This window comes from Notamacropus eugenii, chromosome 3, assembly GCF_028372415.1.
Source record: "Notamacropus eugenii isolate mMacEug1 chromosome 3, mMacEug1.pri_v2, whole genome shotgun sequence".
NCBI classification, from domain to species: domain Eukaryota; kingdom Metazoa; phylum Chordata; class Mammalia; order Diprotodontia; family Macropodidae; genus Notamacropus; species Notamacropus eugenii.
This window is the reverse complement of record NC_092874.1, coordinates 348121979-348137794: the sequence shown is the minus strand read 5'-3', so window position 1 is coordinate 348137794 and position 15816 is coordinate 348121979. Positions and strand designations below refer to the sequence as shown.

The following is a 15816-nucleotide window of genomic DNA, read 5'->3' as shown; positions in this document are numbered from 1 at the left end:
GAATTCTGAAGTTGCACTTCTTTCTGGCTATTTTTCTTCAGTGTATTTGGTTTGTCCTCTCTCAAGCACAGGCTGAATGCATTATTTGTTACTAGCCCAGTCTATCTGATGAGATAAGGTTAATGAAGAAGGTGGGGGGAGTATGACATTTCTTCTGAGCTCACTTTTCCCACCCCTTCTTGCCCTTTGTTTGTGGGTACAAGAGTTTGGTTTCTTAAAGCATTCCCAAATCATAACTACCAAATCTTCTCATATGAAATACATAGATCTAAAGAAATGTCAAATTCTTTCAACTAATACCCATACATTTTGCTTTCTAGTTTCATCGAGTGGTGCAAGCACCTTTCTCCTTATCCTGATTAAGTAGCTTGTTCAAACCTAGTTTATACCTTTGACTGATTGATTACAGGGTGGTATCTTGTCATTTTCACATTTGTTTTGCATGTTTGATTGCTTGATTGATTCTGTATATCAGTCAAAGTGGCTAATCACTTGATAATGGTATCAAGGCATAGAACATCTTGCTGATTACATTCATTGAGCATAGGGATGTGAAATTCCCTTCTTACACTAGTAAGACTCCAAATGGTAATTTGGAGGATTAATCACTAGACAGGGTTGGCTGTAGCTGATCAGTAACTCATGACCTTGTGATGGGAAAATAGGTCCTTAAATGAAGACAAGGAAAGGTGTCTAGTCTCTGTTAGCCTCTTGGTGTGTCATTCACCTTAATAAGGCCAAGAATGGGGAAGTAGGGTTGGCCTCACTTGAGAGCCTTTGTTTAGTACTAGTGAACTAATTTGTTTGAAGGGAACAGACAGAGGAAAAAAAGCTCAGATTCAGGACTTCCAGTTGTGTTCTGTGTTGTCCAATCATTCAATCATGTCTGACTTTTTCATGACCCCATGGACCATAACACTCCAGTCCCTTCTGTCCTCCACTATCTCTCAAAGTCTGTCCAGGTTCATGTTCATTGTCTCCACGACTCTATCCATCTCATCTTCTGCTGTCACCTTCTCTGTTTGTCTTTATTCTTTGCCAACATCAGGATCTTTTCCTATCTTTTCATTATGTGACCAAAGTTTTATGCTTCAGCTTCTATTCCACTGAATAGCTTGAATTAATTTAAGTTTTAACTGTTCTTGTTGTCCAAGAGACTCTCAAAAGTCTTCTCTAGTGCTGCAGTTCAAAACCGTCAATTCTGCAGAACTCGACTTTCCATATAGTGCAACTCTCACAGCCATTCATTGCTACTGGAAAGGCTGTGGACCTTTGTTGGCACGGTGACATCTCTGCTTTATAGCATGCTTTTCAGATTTGCTGTAGGTTTCTTTCCAAAGGGCAATTAATTTCATGACTGCAGTCACCATCTACAGTGATGTTTAAGCCCAAAAATATGAAATCTGACACTACTTCCATTTCTTCTCCCTCTGTTTGCCAGGAAGTGACAAAACCAGTTGCCAAGATCTTCATTTTTGTTTTTTATGTTAAACTTCAAGCCAGCTTTTATACTTTCCTCTTTCACTCTCCAAGGTTCTTAATTTCTCTTAACTTTCTCCTATCAGAGTGATATCATCTGCATATCTGGAATTGTTGCTATTTCTCCTGACAACCCTAATTCCAGTTTTTTATTTGTGCAGCCTGGCCTTTAGCATGATGTATTCTGGATATTGTTAAATAAATAAGGTGACAATAGACAGCCCTGTGCTACTCCTTTTCTAATCTTAAACCAATCAGTTGCTCCATGTGCAGTTCTAACCATCGTTCTTAGCCCATATAGGTTCCTCAGGAGACAAGTGCGATGATCAACTACTCCCATCTCTTTGATGACTTGTCCCATTTTTTGTGATCCACAAGTTCAAAGGCTTCAGTGTAGTCAAGATACAAAAGTAGACATTTTTCTGGAACTCACTTGCTTTTTCCAGAGTCTCATTCAGTTTAGTCTGTAGTTCCTCTGCCTCTTTGAAAACCAGCCTGCCCTCCTGAAAATTCACATTTTTCTGAAACCCCACTTGCAGAAGCTTAAGCATAACCTTGCTGAAGTGTTTATGGAGCACAAGTGTTTACTAATTTGAATATTCCTTGGCATTGCCCTTCTTTGTGCTCTGGGACACAGTTGTAAATCCAGAGGGTCAAAGTGGCAAAAAATAAAAATAAAAAAAAATAAAGAGATAGAAAAACTAATTCAAGGGATCTTTCAGAATAGTAAAGAAACAAGTAAAGTTTGTAGGTAAACAGCTTCTAATGGGATCAGACGTGGCCATGTGGCATGGTAGATAAGAGTGTTGGACTCAAAGCCAATGATTCAAAAAGCAAAGGGGGAAAAACAGCAAGCAGTTTTGCAGTTTGACATTTCAGTGCCTTATCTGGTCTTTAAGAGCAGCCTAGCACAGGCATTAACTCTTTTCTCCAGCTTTGGAAAAAAAAAAGAGATTTGTTTGAATCAAAATCACAAGTAATTTGGGAAAATGCAGATTTTTTACTTTAAGAGCAGACTACTGTGGTCTTTTATGAATGATGTAGTGGAATGTAATTGCCTCGGTAAATTAGGAAAGTCATCTAAAAGGAATTAAAATAGACCATGAACTTGCAATTTCCTAAGTTAAGATACCAATTTGGAATTGAGTTGGCAAAATGAGGAACTGTAAGCCTTGAAATTTCAGCTCTGATCAGCAAAAAACCCCCAAAGTTTTACAATGAGTTGCATAAGAAAATTGTGCTCATTTGCAAAACAGATTCAATAGAGTAAGTGAAATACACTCTGAAGACAATTTGGACCATGATTTGGGAGTGGGAAGGTCAGAAATTAAGAAATGAATAATTAAAATAAAAACAAAAGTGAAATACTAAAAAAAATTCTTTTAAAAAGTCTGGATTAATCAGAGAGAGACAAACAGAGAGACAGACAGACAGAGAGAAAGAACCAAAAAGGAATTAGTGGTAATTTGCACTAATATAGATTAGACTTGAAGTTCAATTAAAAAGAACAATGAGAAATACATAAGGATCCTCCTGAAAGTAGAAACATTTTAAAATGTTAAATCAAATTTGATTTCCAAACAGCTGGAACACAGAACTAGTGATTTTTCAACTGAATAGGGATGGTACAAGGGTCTCCTTTTTGCGAGCTATCAGAATTTCCAGCATGGACCACAAGAAAAAAAGCCAAGATTTCACCTAGGATAGTATTGTATGAGAAGTTTTAGACCTCACTGAGGAAAGAGGAGAAGAGGAAGCCTTCCAGGTCTGTCAAAACTTAGACAACTTCTTATTTCTTCCTCAGAATTAGTTTTGAAATTTTTCATGTTTTCCAAACTTGATTTCAAAGATTGTGATATCATGTGGAAAAGTATAACAAGCTTTAAAATTGAGCAGTTTGAAAATGTGGATTGTGTTAGGTTTGATTAATTGAGGAAAATTATTTATTCACAGAATAGTGTGGAGAAAATATGTATTTATTATTTATATTCTGTACTGTTTGTATTTAGTTTTATGTGGCTGTTGTTTGATCATTTCAGTCATGTCTGACTCTCGTGACCCCATTTGGGGTTTTTCTTGGTCAAGATACTGGAGTGGTTTACCATTTCCTTCTCCAGTTCATTTTATAGATGAGCAATAGAGGCAAACAGGGTTAAGTGACTTGCCCAGGGTCACACAGCTAGTAAGTTCTGAGGTCAGATTTTAAATCAGGAAGATGAATCTCCTTGATTCCAAGCCCAATGCTCTACTCACTGCACTGAGTCAGGAGGACCTGAGTTCAAATCTCACCTCAGACATTTGACACTCACTAGTTGTGTGACCTTGGGCAAGTCACTTAACCCCAATTGCCTCCTCCTGGGTCATCTCCAGTCATCCTGATGAATATCTGCTCACTGGATTCAGGTGGCTCTGGAGGAGAAGTGAGGCTGGTGACCTGCACAGCCCTCCCTCACTCAAAACAAAGTCAAGTGCAAGTCATGTCATCATTTCTCTGATGGCATGGTCTTCTTTGGCAAGGAAGGACGAACACATATGCTGCACCACCTGGCTGCCCTTCACAGTGTTCTTGCTGTTCAGTCATTTTTTTTTCCCAGTGTCAGACTTCTTGATTCATCTTCATAAGATACTAAGATATGAGGTTAAAATATACCTTCAAAGGGGAAATGTTAAAAATATACATGTTGATGGATAAAATATATTAAAGCTTTAGTTTTTAATGGCATATTAAACCTTACTTTGAAAAAGACAACACAATTAAGCTATTTAACTATTTATTTGGGGTACCTGGGATTGGTATTCAAATACTTCTCATTGAGTGAAAGATATGCTAAAAGGTCACTTGGTAACTGCAGTTGCATTACAAATACTAGGACTTCTGCTCTGTTGCCAGTAAGTGAATGAAAAAGGTCAAAATAACTGAAATCTATACCAGGGGTAGGGAACCTGCAGCCTCAAGGCCACATGTGACCCTCTAGGTCCTCAGGGGTGGCCCTTTGACTGAATCCACACTTCACAGAATAAATCCCCTCCAGGCCACATGTGGCCTCAGTGCCACAGGTTCCACACCCCAATATACTCTAAAACACTGAGGTTACTCCTAGCTGGAGCAGTCTTAGTGTAGGAATAAATTCTTTTCTTTTCACCCCTCATTTTGCAGAACTTAGAGTATGTGAGTTTCTCTTTAGGCTCTCAAGGAAGTGAGGTGAGAAACTCCGCCACATCCATTAAATTCCTAGTGTATATCTCAGGCTTCTCATTGACCCACTGACCCAAACTGTTAGATTCAGTAGATCGAACTCCAGCATGGATTCTGCTTATTCTCACTCTTTCTCACCCTTCTGAATTACAGGTGCTTTTGGACTTGATAGAGAATACATGAGGAAATCCTTAAAAGGTAAGTTTATATTTCAAGAAATATTTTTTTCATGTCTTTCTTGGACTGGAAATCTCTTTCACTCTGTCATTTCGTGGCTTATGCTGCTCTAGAATTTGTTTAGAGTCATTTTTTACAGGTATTTTATGGGTTATGAGGGGAGAGCTGTCTTGGCTCCGCCCCTCCTGCCCGGTTTCATGTCTTTCATGGAAGTAGAGTGGAGATTTTATTTATGGGTTGAGGTAACTTGTTGAATAGCCAATGGAAATTTGCTCTAAGCTGACAGGATTGAATCATAAAATCTTAGAATATTAGCAATAGAAAGAATCTCAAAAATTATCTAGTCCTCCCCCTTATTTACAGATGAGAAAATAAATATACTAAGAGGTTATTTGGAGAAGTAGGAGTGTAGGAAGTATTAAAAGAACAGAAGAAAAGTAATATTGACCAATACAGAGGGAATGAATTCAAGTAAACATGTTATTATTCGGAGGGCTGGACATTAGATAACTGGAAGACCCCAGAAAGATGATAGATTAGAGTAGCATTATCGATTATAATTTCACAGCAAAATTATAGCATGATAAGGAAACATAATAAAGGAGAGAAAATTAGTGATAGAGAGCAAAAGTAAGCAAATGATATGGCCACATAATAATAGCTAACATTTATTTAGCACTTACTAGTACTAGTCGGGCAGTACCAAGAACTTCAGAATTATTATCACATTTGATCCTAAAAACCCTAGGAGACTGTTATCCCCATTTATAGATGAGGATATTGAGATAAACAGATTAAATGACTTGCCCCCCAACACCCAGGGTCACATAACTAGTAAATATCTGAGTCCAGATTTTAACTCAGATCTTCTGACTGTAGGATCAATGCTCTATCCACTAGAGCAGTTAGCAGCCCAGATTGAGACTTGTACCCTGAGGTAGAGGTGAATAGGGAGGAAAGGACAAAGAATTTAAATTCACAGTAATGAGATTTGGTAATGGCAATATATTTCCTTTTAGCAATAGCAAAATCCTAACTTGGCAACAGCGAAATCCTTATCATGTTCCTATTGCCCTCAGTAGTTATTTTAAGTAACTTTGTGTCTTTGAGGGTATTTGATAAATATTCATAAAAATTTAAGGGAATTTATTATAAATGAATTTTTGTTTATCTGTGGTCAGCCCCTATGATTTTGTCCATGTAGAGAACTACGATATGGAAATTTCTTCATGAAAGCAGATTGGCAACTCAAGTACAATTTATTATCTTGGAAATTTGCTTGGGCACTGAGAACTTAAGTGACTTGCCTTTGGTCATGTAGGTAATCTGTTTCAGCTGTGGGAATTGATCCACTCCGTCATTAAAAATGTATTAAGCACCTCCTAAATGAAAGACACTGTGCTGAGTCCTGGAAATGCAAACAGGAAAAAGAAAGTTGCCTTCAAGAAATCTCCGGTCCAGTGAGGGAAGATAACACACAAAAGAGAGTTGAGAGAATATGTTGGAAAAGACCTTAAGAGAGCAACCTGGTGGGAAATGAAAGTACAGCTGGCCTGAACCCCTCCATAAATGGAGGTTTGGGGAGGATCTCATCACTCTGCCCAGTTAATCAGAGGGGCAGAAAATACTGATGAGGTATGAGTCCCAAGGCTGATTTGATCTTGCAGGAGAATGAGGTTCCTGGGGGCATTATGGAGAAGTCCAAAGGAATATAACCCTGAGGGAAATAAAGAGGTCTTCCTGGCTCAAAGTCTTTCTATCTATTATACCATGATACCCATAAGGAAATGATGATGAGAAAATACTATCAAGAACTATTATTCTCATTATCCCTATTTTGGACTAGAATTGAAAAATATTATTATATATACATATTGCAGCTATCCTTCCTGAGTAGACAGGAAACAGCATTATGAGGCAGTATAGTATAATGGAAAGAACATGAAACTAGGAAACTGGAGACCTGGATCCTAGCTTCTACTGTCACTAACTAAGGAATATGACTTTGGGACAATCACTTCTCTCTGGGGATATTTCCTTCTCTGTAAAATGGAGAGGCTGTACTAATGACATCTAAGGTCTTGTCATTGTTAAATATTTATGATTTTATGATTTTTACATATAGATTATGAATTCAGATGCAAAGATTTGCAAATATGAAAACTTAGTGGAAGATCCAAAGGAAAAATATTCTAGCTTTATGATAGTCAATTAAATTTAAAAAGCATTTATTAAGTACCTTGTGCAGGACGGGGGATACTAAGACATACACTAAATAGTTACATCAAAGTCTTCTATCTGGGGGAGGGAACAACAAATACGAGATAAGTAAAGTATATGGGGGGGGGGGGGTACCTTGAAATACTCTGGTGGCTTAAAGACAGAAACAAGGAAGTGTAAAGGGGATGACCTGAAGATGAAAGGTTTGTGTACAGGGAGGGCCAGTGAGACTTTGAACTTGTCCATAAAGCAGAAACTGTAACTTAGTTTCTCACCATTTGTCTTCCTAAGATTTCAAAAGGTATTGGGGGGGGGGGCGGGTGGGAGGGGGTGAACATAGAACTGATAGAACTGGAACCTAATAGTCCTTGCCTTATGGAGGTGGGTGGTGGGTGGGAAGGAGCTTTGGAGTATAGAAGGATAGTTGGAACAAGAAAGGATTAGACTTCTCAAACCTTTTCCCTGAAGGTGACTGAGGAAGTCAGAGAAAAGTCTCTAAGGATCCTAAACTAATGTTCATTGCCCTAAATGAAAGGGCACTCTGGCACCTTAGCTGAAAAGCGTATTTTAATACTCCAGCTAAAGATAGTGAAGTATTTTTTACCCAGTGTAGCCAGTGGTGGAAAATAGAAAAAGCCTATAATTGTCCAACAATAAACTAAGCCAGAGAGGGCCATAGAGACTGCATCCTGAGAAGAGCCCAGATGTTGACTCATCTGTCTAGCCTAGTGAGGGACCAGAGTAGTAGCCAAGCACCCTGTTTAATCCAGCCTAACAGTTGGAATAGTGGTTGGTGGAGTGAGCCCAGAGAGGGTACTACATATAGTAAATGGATTATAATAGTATATATGTATGCCTTATACACATAAAGGTCTTTATAGTATATGGATATACATATATATACATATATATGTGTAGGGTATGTACAATAAATGCAAACTAATTTGGAGAGGTGAAGAGGAAAGTCTTCCAGTATAGAGAATTTATCCAACTTATCCCATATGTATCATTTATAAATGGTTGTTTGCAAGTTGTCTCCCTCATTATACTGTGTGCTCATTGAGAGCATTTTCTTAGTATCCCCTAGTACCTGGCAAAGTAGATGCTTAATAAATGCTTACTGACTGACTGGAAATAGCCTGTGAAAAGGCATGGAGGTGGGAGATGGAATGTGATGTAATAGGAAGATCAAGTCAACCTATTTTGCTAGGATGTAGAGTCTGTGAAAAGGCATAATATAAAACAGATGTGGAAAGATAAGTTGGAGCCAGATTATAAAGGACTTTAAATACCAAATAGAAGATTTATTTTATCATAAAGATAATAGTAAACTGAAGTTAGATGGGAAAAAATTCAATTCAACAAACATTTATTAAGCACCTACTTTGTGCTAGGCCCTAAAGATCAAAATAAAACAATACCTTACCCATGAGTTTGCTTATACTATAGTGGTTGGAGAATAAAGAGGGGAGGTATAGATATTAGTCAGCCTCAACTTAAAAATACCTTTGATTGATGAACAATCTTTTGGTCATCTGACTCATTGATGTTCATTCTTTCTTGAAATTTGTGGTATCAGTAGGGGATGAAACAATTATTCAGGAACTCCAATGGATATAGTTCACTTTAAAGCTTTCTTGCTTATAGACAATTCAGCAATCACATGTACATACTCCTGAAGGGTTAACTTTTTTTTCTTCCACAGATTTAGTAAAGAATTCTGAATATAATTCAAGCAGCTGTTCACTAAACAGTTCTGAAAATCCCTATGCCACTATTAAAGATCCACCAGTACTCATACCCCAAAACTCAGAGAGTGGCTATGTGGAAATGAAGTCACCAGTACACAGAGATTCTCCATATGCTGAGATAAGTACCTCAGCTTCAGCTAATAAGAATGTCTATGAAGTTGGTAAGAGAATCTAATGAATATTAAATTAAATTTGTGTTATTTTGGAAATAAACTAGAGCACTTAATGAATAAATATTAAAAATATTTCTTCTTCCCTAATCCATACGCAGTATAGTCAGTCAATTGGTGTACAATGCCTTTAAAGAAAAAAATGACATTTTCTCAATTCTCAAATCATTGATAGCCATCCCATCTATCCCACTAATAGACTGCTTTTTTTTTTAAACCAGCATCAATTATTTTAATGATTAGTGCTTTGTTATACAGTTTGCAATCTCGTACTGATGGACTCCCCTTCCTTCTCACTTTTTTTCATGATTGCCCTTAAGATTCCTGACCTTTTATTCCTCTGTATAAACATTATTATTTTTTTCTAGCTCTATAAAATATTCTTTGGGGAGTTTGATACAGGACTGATGAAGCAAATTAATTTAAGGAGGTACTGTCATTTTTATTATATTGGCTCAAGCTACTGTAAATAACTAGAAACACCTCTGGTTTGGATAGGGAGAAAAAGGAAACAGAAGTGCTCGAAATACTTGAGATGGGAAATGACTAGAGAGGAGAGAAAGAAATGATGCATTCTGTTAACACAGCAGTTTTGTCAGTATATTCAGCCATGCAGAGTACATATAAACTGTCTTGTGTACATTTGTATGATTTGTACACTTGTATCTCTAGTTTTATCTGTGAAGTGTTGTATACATGCAGCTTATTTGGAACATTGTCTTTGAGACAACATGATACTAGAGAGTTGTGTTTTGTTTTTTAATCACAGCTTCACTTTTTTTACAAGAGGTTTTGTTCCCAGAAGAGTCATTTTTGGAATATCTGTATACTAGAAAGGTTGGGGTGGAGGGGCAGGGCAGCCTGATGCAGTGCAGAAAAAGCTGGAAGTCCTGGCTTTAAATTACAGTTTTGTCACTTACGTTAATTTCACCTCTCTCAGCCTCAGTACTTCTTCTCTATTAAATGGAAGGGATTGGTCGTCAGTGCTTCTTAAACTTTGGGCAGAAACCTTATACAGGATCCCCAAAAATTTGGCAACAATAAAAGGTTTCTGAACCTGCAACGACCAAAAATTAATTCAAAATCAAACATGTAACAAATCTGACATGTTTCTAGCAACGCTTGCTCCTGTTGCATCATGCAATTTCACTGCAGCCTTGATTCTGAATATAAAGCATGGCATTTTGCACTGTGCATGCCCTGCCAAAACACAAAAAGGGGTCACAAGTGGAAAAAGTTTAAGATGCCCTGGAATAATCTCTAAGCTCTCTTCCATCTCTAAATCTATAATCTTATGATTCAAACAGCAATTTAATGTGCCATTAATTTTGTTGTGAATCACTTGACATCTGTGATCCAGCAATGTCATCATCCTCTTGCACAGCAATGTTAATTATGATAATCAATGAACACTTCATCTCAACAATGACAAAATAGTTAGATTAAATCAGAATTATTTAGCATTCAAAATTATACTTCTCTGTATTTTTATTAAAAAGCCTTCCTTCACATTTGCAGGAAATGCTTTATTCTTTTTTATTTACCTGCCATTTTTTTTAAATAAATGTCTGTTTTTGGTTGTCACAGAACCCACAATGATTATTGTACAAGAAGTATTAAGCAATAATGGACCTCTCAGCCAAGACCCATATGACCTTCCAAAGAACAGTCACATTCCATGTCATTATGATTTACTACCAGCTCGAGACGCTTCATCATCTCCCAAGAAAGAAGTCACTAGTAGCAGCAGCAGCAGCGAATGATATTTTATTGAGTATGGTAGAACATTTTTAAGAACTCTACTTTAATTCTCATCCTTATAATTTGTCACCTTATTCGGATGCTAATCAATGTGGTAGACAAATGCTAAATATTAACAGAGAATCTTACAATTTTATATTTGTTGAAGGTGCTTAGTAGGCGACAGACAGACTGAAGAGATGCTAGCGTTCTCACCCGTGACTATTATCTTAGCTACCCAAGAAGTACATTGACATCATAACACACAATCTAAAAGCACTACTCATTTGCAGGTGAACTTCACGCAGAAATTGCAATGAGCACAGAAAACACTGTCTTCAGCTTCCTCCTTCCCACTGTAGAGCTATACACAGGAATTATGCAGTCTGTCAAATAACAGTTTGAAAAGGTAATTTGAATCGCTGAACACCCAGAGAAAAAACAGACCTGCTGAATCTAGCTGTGCTGCCAAATTTCTATGGAGTGGTCTCACATATTGAAAGATTATATTATTCCAGGAAAAGCACATGATAACATGAATCTGACCGTCTACAAATTATTACAAGATGCAAATGCAAAGTGAACAAATGTATGAAACTAGACTAGGTTGCAGAATACACAATCAAGAATGGTTTTGAATAGCAAAGATTATAAAGAACAGCCTTACAGATGCACCAGAAGTGGTGTTTTATATTTAGATGTTTGAATCTAAGGACATTTTAGTATTACGACATTCTCTTCTAGTCACAAACCTTATATAAAGCTCCACTAATAGAAATTCATTAACATAGCAGCAATTATTTCATAAATATGTAAATGAATCATTTTATTTTTTGACAAAATGGATTGAATGTGTGCATGAAATGAAGCAGGATGTGATGAATGCTGTAAACTCATAAGAAAAAGTTTGAGTTTTGCAACATTAGTGATGTAGAATAATTATAAAGAGTTTGGATTCTTTTCCTTAGAAATGACTGCAAGATCTCTGTTCATATGTGTCAGAAAAAAGTTATTGATAGTTGATATAGGATAACTGTGCTTAAGCTGGTCTTTTGCATGGCTAATAACTTGATATGTAACCAGTTTTTTCCACAAAAATTTTTAATTGTGTATTTTAAACTATGTTGTACGTTGACTGAATTGTTACTGAAAAAATACCATATGTTACCTTTCTTGTGTTTTTGGTACTCACTTTTTGTTTAGTCTGGAAACATTTCTCTCAGAGGGAGAGGGATGTCAGTTGGCATTGAATAGTAGCTTTATGCTAAGCAGAGGTAGTTTAGAAAGACCTACAAATCTGTCACCTGATTTTCTATTATAGCCTCCCCCACCCCGGGAGAATCCTATGATTAAAATGAGAAAAAAATTTTACTTATATCAGAGGGCTATGCTATTATATTAGTGACATAATAGCAATGTCCAACTTGCTGGTAACATTTTCCAACCCTCCTTGATAATGCTTTTTAGGATGTAGAATATTAGACAAGAAAACCATGTCCTGTTTGATTTTCTTATCCATCACTGGTGTGTTAATGAGGAAAGAACTCCCTGAGATAAAACAATGTGTCATAATTGAAAGGTTTCCAAAGTTCATAAGATGTGGAATCTACATAATGGTTCAATCATTAATCAGTCAACATATTTATTGAGTACCTACTATGGGTGATCATTGCATTGGACACTGTAAGGATTTAGGAAAACATTCTTTCCCTCCTGGTCCCTCCTATAGCTTAAAATTCGTATTCCAGAACCCTAGGGAAATTTGGGCCTAGGGCTGATAGAATAGAAAAATTTTTTAAATTAGGATGAGTTGCCTGAGCCTAACCTCTATCTGTACTCTCTCCAAAGAATCAACGGATTTCTTGCAGGATTCTGACATTGTAGGAATCTGACTTATACATAATTTGGAAGCCAATGATTTTTTCCAGAATGGTTAACCAGTAGAATCTCAAAAGGACAATCAAGTCTGTTTGTGTGAAATGTCAGGAGCCATACATGAGGCCAGAAGACTGATTCTGTAAAAAAAGATAATTTTAAAAAATTCTTCAAAACTCCATTAGGAACTCAAAATGATTTCTCATTCCCTGGAAATAGATCTGGAAACTGTTTCTTTGTTTCATCACAGCTGGAAATGAGAAGTGTATACTTAAAGACATTAGTATCAAGTCTGGAAAACAGATGTGGATATAAGAGCTACTGTTGACCTGTAAAATTCTATAATGAATATATTGCTTAGGATGACTGTTTCACTGAATAATTGTTCATACACTTGAAAAAATATAAGATATTTTCAAGACATCGCATCAGAATTAATCAAACAATTTCATGGATGTTTCACAGCCACTCTGTCTCCTAGGGGGACATAAAATTTTCTGGTCACTTTTACATACTTATATGTATGTATTAAGAAAGAGAATGCCTGGTTATTCAAATGACAGTGAAACTGAGGTAAAACAAGTTTCAGATCTGAAAATATAACTCTCTGAAGGTTTTCTTCAGTCATGTTGAATTTAACTTAGTAATGATGTCACCAAAATAGTATCATATAATGTAAAGGTATTTTTCATAATGTGTGAGCCCCTGGTTATTTCTGACATTAAAAAAGTCTTGCTATCCTGTAGCAACTTAAGCCAGAGGTGTTAAACTTGGGCTCCATGAGGCCTGAAGCTCTCCCAGGTGGGTCCAGATCAAAATGTAATTGGCAGATGTTTAACAAAATTAAAAAAACAACCAAGTACAGATAATGTTAATTTGTAGTTTTCTAAGTCAATACCTGGCCCATGGAGATCCATTTCTATTTGTTTCATATCAGAGACATAAGATGTTCAAAATGCTTGGTAAGACCTACCATAAGACATTGCCTCATCAATCATTAAGGTCAACCAAACTAGTAATCTTTGCCTACACATAAACAGATTGACATGTAAACAAAAAACAAATTATTCCTATGCATTTATATATATTAAAATGGGCTTAAATAAGAAATAAATGCTTATACCATTTCAGTGAGACAAAAAGTATATCTATATGCTCAGCTAATTTTGAGGAAAATCAACTACACATCCCATAATTTACTCATATTAATAAAGTTAACAGATTATTTACCACTGTTTAGCATCATCATTTTGACAAACTTTCAAATTAATTTTCCTCCAAGTAGTCTAAGGAAAACAAAACTTCTTAATTTTATCATAGGACTCATAGTTCTGACACTAACCAAATGCATTAAGGGGATAGAAAACTGAAAGATTTATATAGAAAGATAATAATTTTGCGATGGGTAGGTAGATAGATCATTTCAGTGAGCATTTATTAAGCACTTACTTCATGCCAGGCATTGTGGTAAGAGCTGGGAATATAAATACAAGACTATTATATTCTAATTAAAAGTTAGATCAAGATACAGAAAGGGATAATTAAGGGGAAAAGGAGGCATGATGTAAAGATGACCCAAAAGTGAGATGCAAGCCTGGTTCCAGAAAAGGTGAAGCAACAATTCATCTTTAAGAGCCTCACACCCTAGGGGCAGAATCCAAGATTCTGGTGGGATGAGGGGTGAGAATAATGACTGCAGTACTGGAAGCATGGGATAGAGATGGCTAGAAATTTAGCCTTCTAGTTTTCACATAGTCGGAGCCATACAATCAAATAATAGCAATATTAGAGCAATGTAGACTTTCCCTTAGGGCGCTAAAGATGATGGATATATCAAAATGGATCAGATAGCACTGTAGTAATGTTAAATTGAAATTATGGTTATAAGGAAACACCCTCATTTAAAGTCTGATGTCATTAGAAATTGCTTCTCAGGCCATAGTTTTAATAAATTTGGGTTATGTAGCTTTATTACCCTGAACAAAAGATTAAAAAAGAATTTGGTCCACAATATTTTATGTTATGGAAATGTATCTATAATCACATGTTGTAAATAACTTTAATGCTTATTAATTATTGTACAGCAACTTTTGCCCTTTGGGGATACAATTAACACTGTTGTCTTAATACAAGATCTAATTATATATTTTAGTGTTTTAGATCAGTTTTCATTTTGATGTTTCCAAATTGTAATATATATTTTTAAAATAAAATTTACAAATTATGTCAAGATTTTCTCAATTGTGGCAAAGAAACTTATCTGTCCTCCAAAGATGACAAATGTTTATTAGAATTACCTATCACTACCATTTATATTACTAAATGTGCTTATAGAATGATGTAATTGTTTAATCAAAGATTCAGAAATTAGTCTCGATTCCTGTATATATTTCTGTTGTGAAGTAAGTTCTGAACAATTGTTATTTATTGATATTACTTATAATATTATTTATCTAAAATTTTAAAACATGATCCCTAAATGATAAAATCTTCTTGGAAATCTGCCATGTGAAAAACACTGTGCTTAGCACAGTTGGCAATCAAAAGAAGTGTTAAGGTAACATATCAAAACAATATTGAAGTACTGCCAAAAGAATGGTATAGGTATCTCTTCCACACCATGACATTCCCCACCCTGGTTTTGATATATCATGGGTTGGCATAAGAAATTGAATGAGAATTTTGGGGGAGTTTTGGGGGAGTCATAAATGACATGCAAAGACTAGCAGACAACACAGAAGTTTAAAAACTCAGAAATGTATAAAATATGCCTCTAGTATTATATAATGTCAATCCAAATTTTACAACAAGGTACTGTAAACTCCCATTAAAAGAAAAAGAAAAAATTCAGACTTCTCTTGTATAAAGGGAGAGTGAAAAATTTTTACACAGATTTTCCAAATTGAGGAGACAACATACTCCTAACCTCTGTGATATGGAAGGGATAACTGTTTTAGAATACAGAAACTGTTACATGATTGGTCCATTTTTTGCTACTTATTTCAAGGATATATAAATTCATTGGTAGATATTCCCTACAATGACATAGACACCAACATCTACAACTTAGCAGTCCGTCTTTTTGTCTGTTTTTTGGAGACTTTCCATACCTGGGCTAGAAGCATGAAAGGCATTCATGGGTTGCCCCTAACATAAATGAGTTTGGAAGCGCATTTAGGTTTTTCTGACCTGGGTATGTTCAACTCTC

The 15816-nt window shown here is 36.0% G+C and overlaps 1 protein-coding gene across 1 annotated transcript in view; it reads left to right on the top strand.

The window, feature by feature from the left end:
* MEGF10 (multiple EGF like domains 10) overlaps positions 1-14838 on the top strand; it is a 161846-nt gene extending 147008 nt beyond the window's left edge. Inside the window, exons 23-25 of the mRNA XM_072597212.1 lie at positions 4829-4873; positions 8778-8984; positions 10581-14838. Of these exons, the coding sequence (XP_072453313.1) occupies positions 4829-4873; positions 8778-8984; positions 10581-10756 (428 nt within the window). The 3' untranslated portion in view covers positions 10757-14838. The remainder of the gene's footprint in view (positions 1-4828; positions 4874-8777; positions 8985-10580) is intronic.
* The last annotated feature ends 978 nt before the right edge of the window (positions 14839-15816 follow it).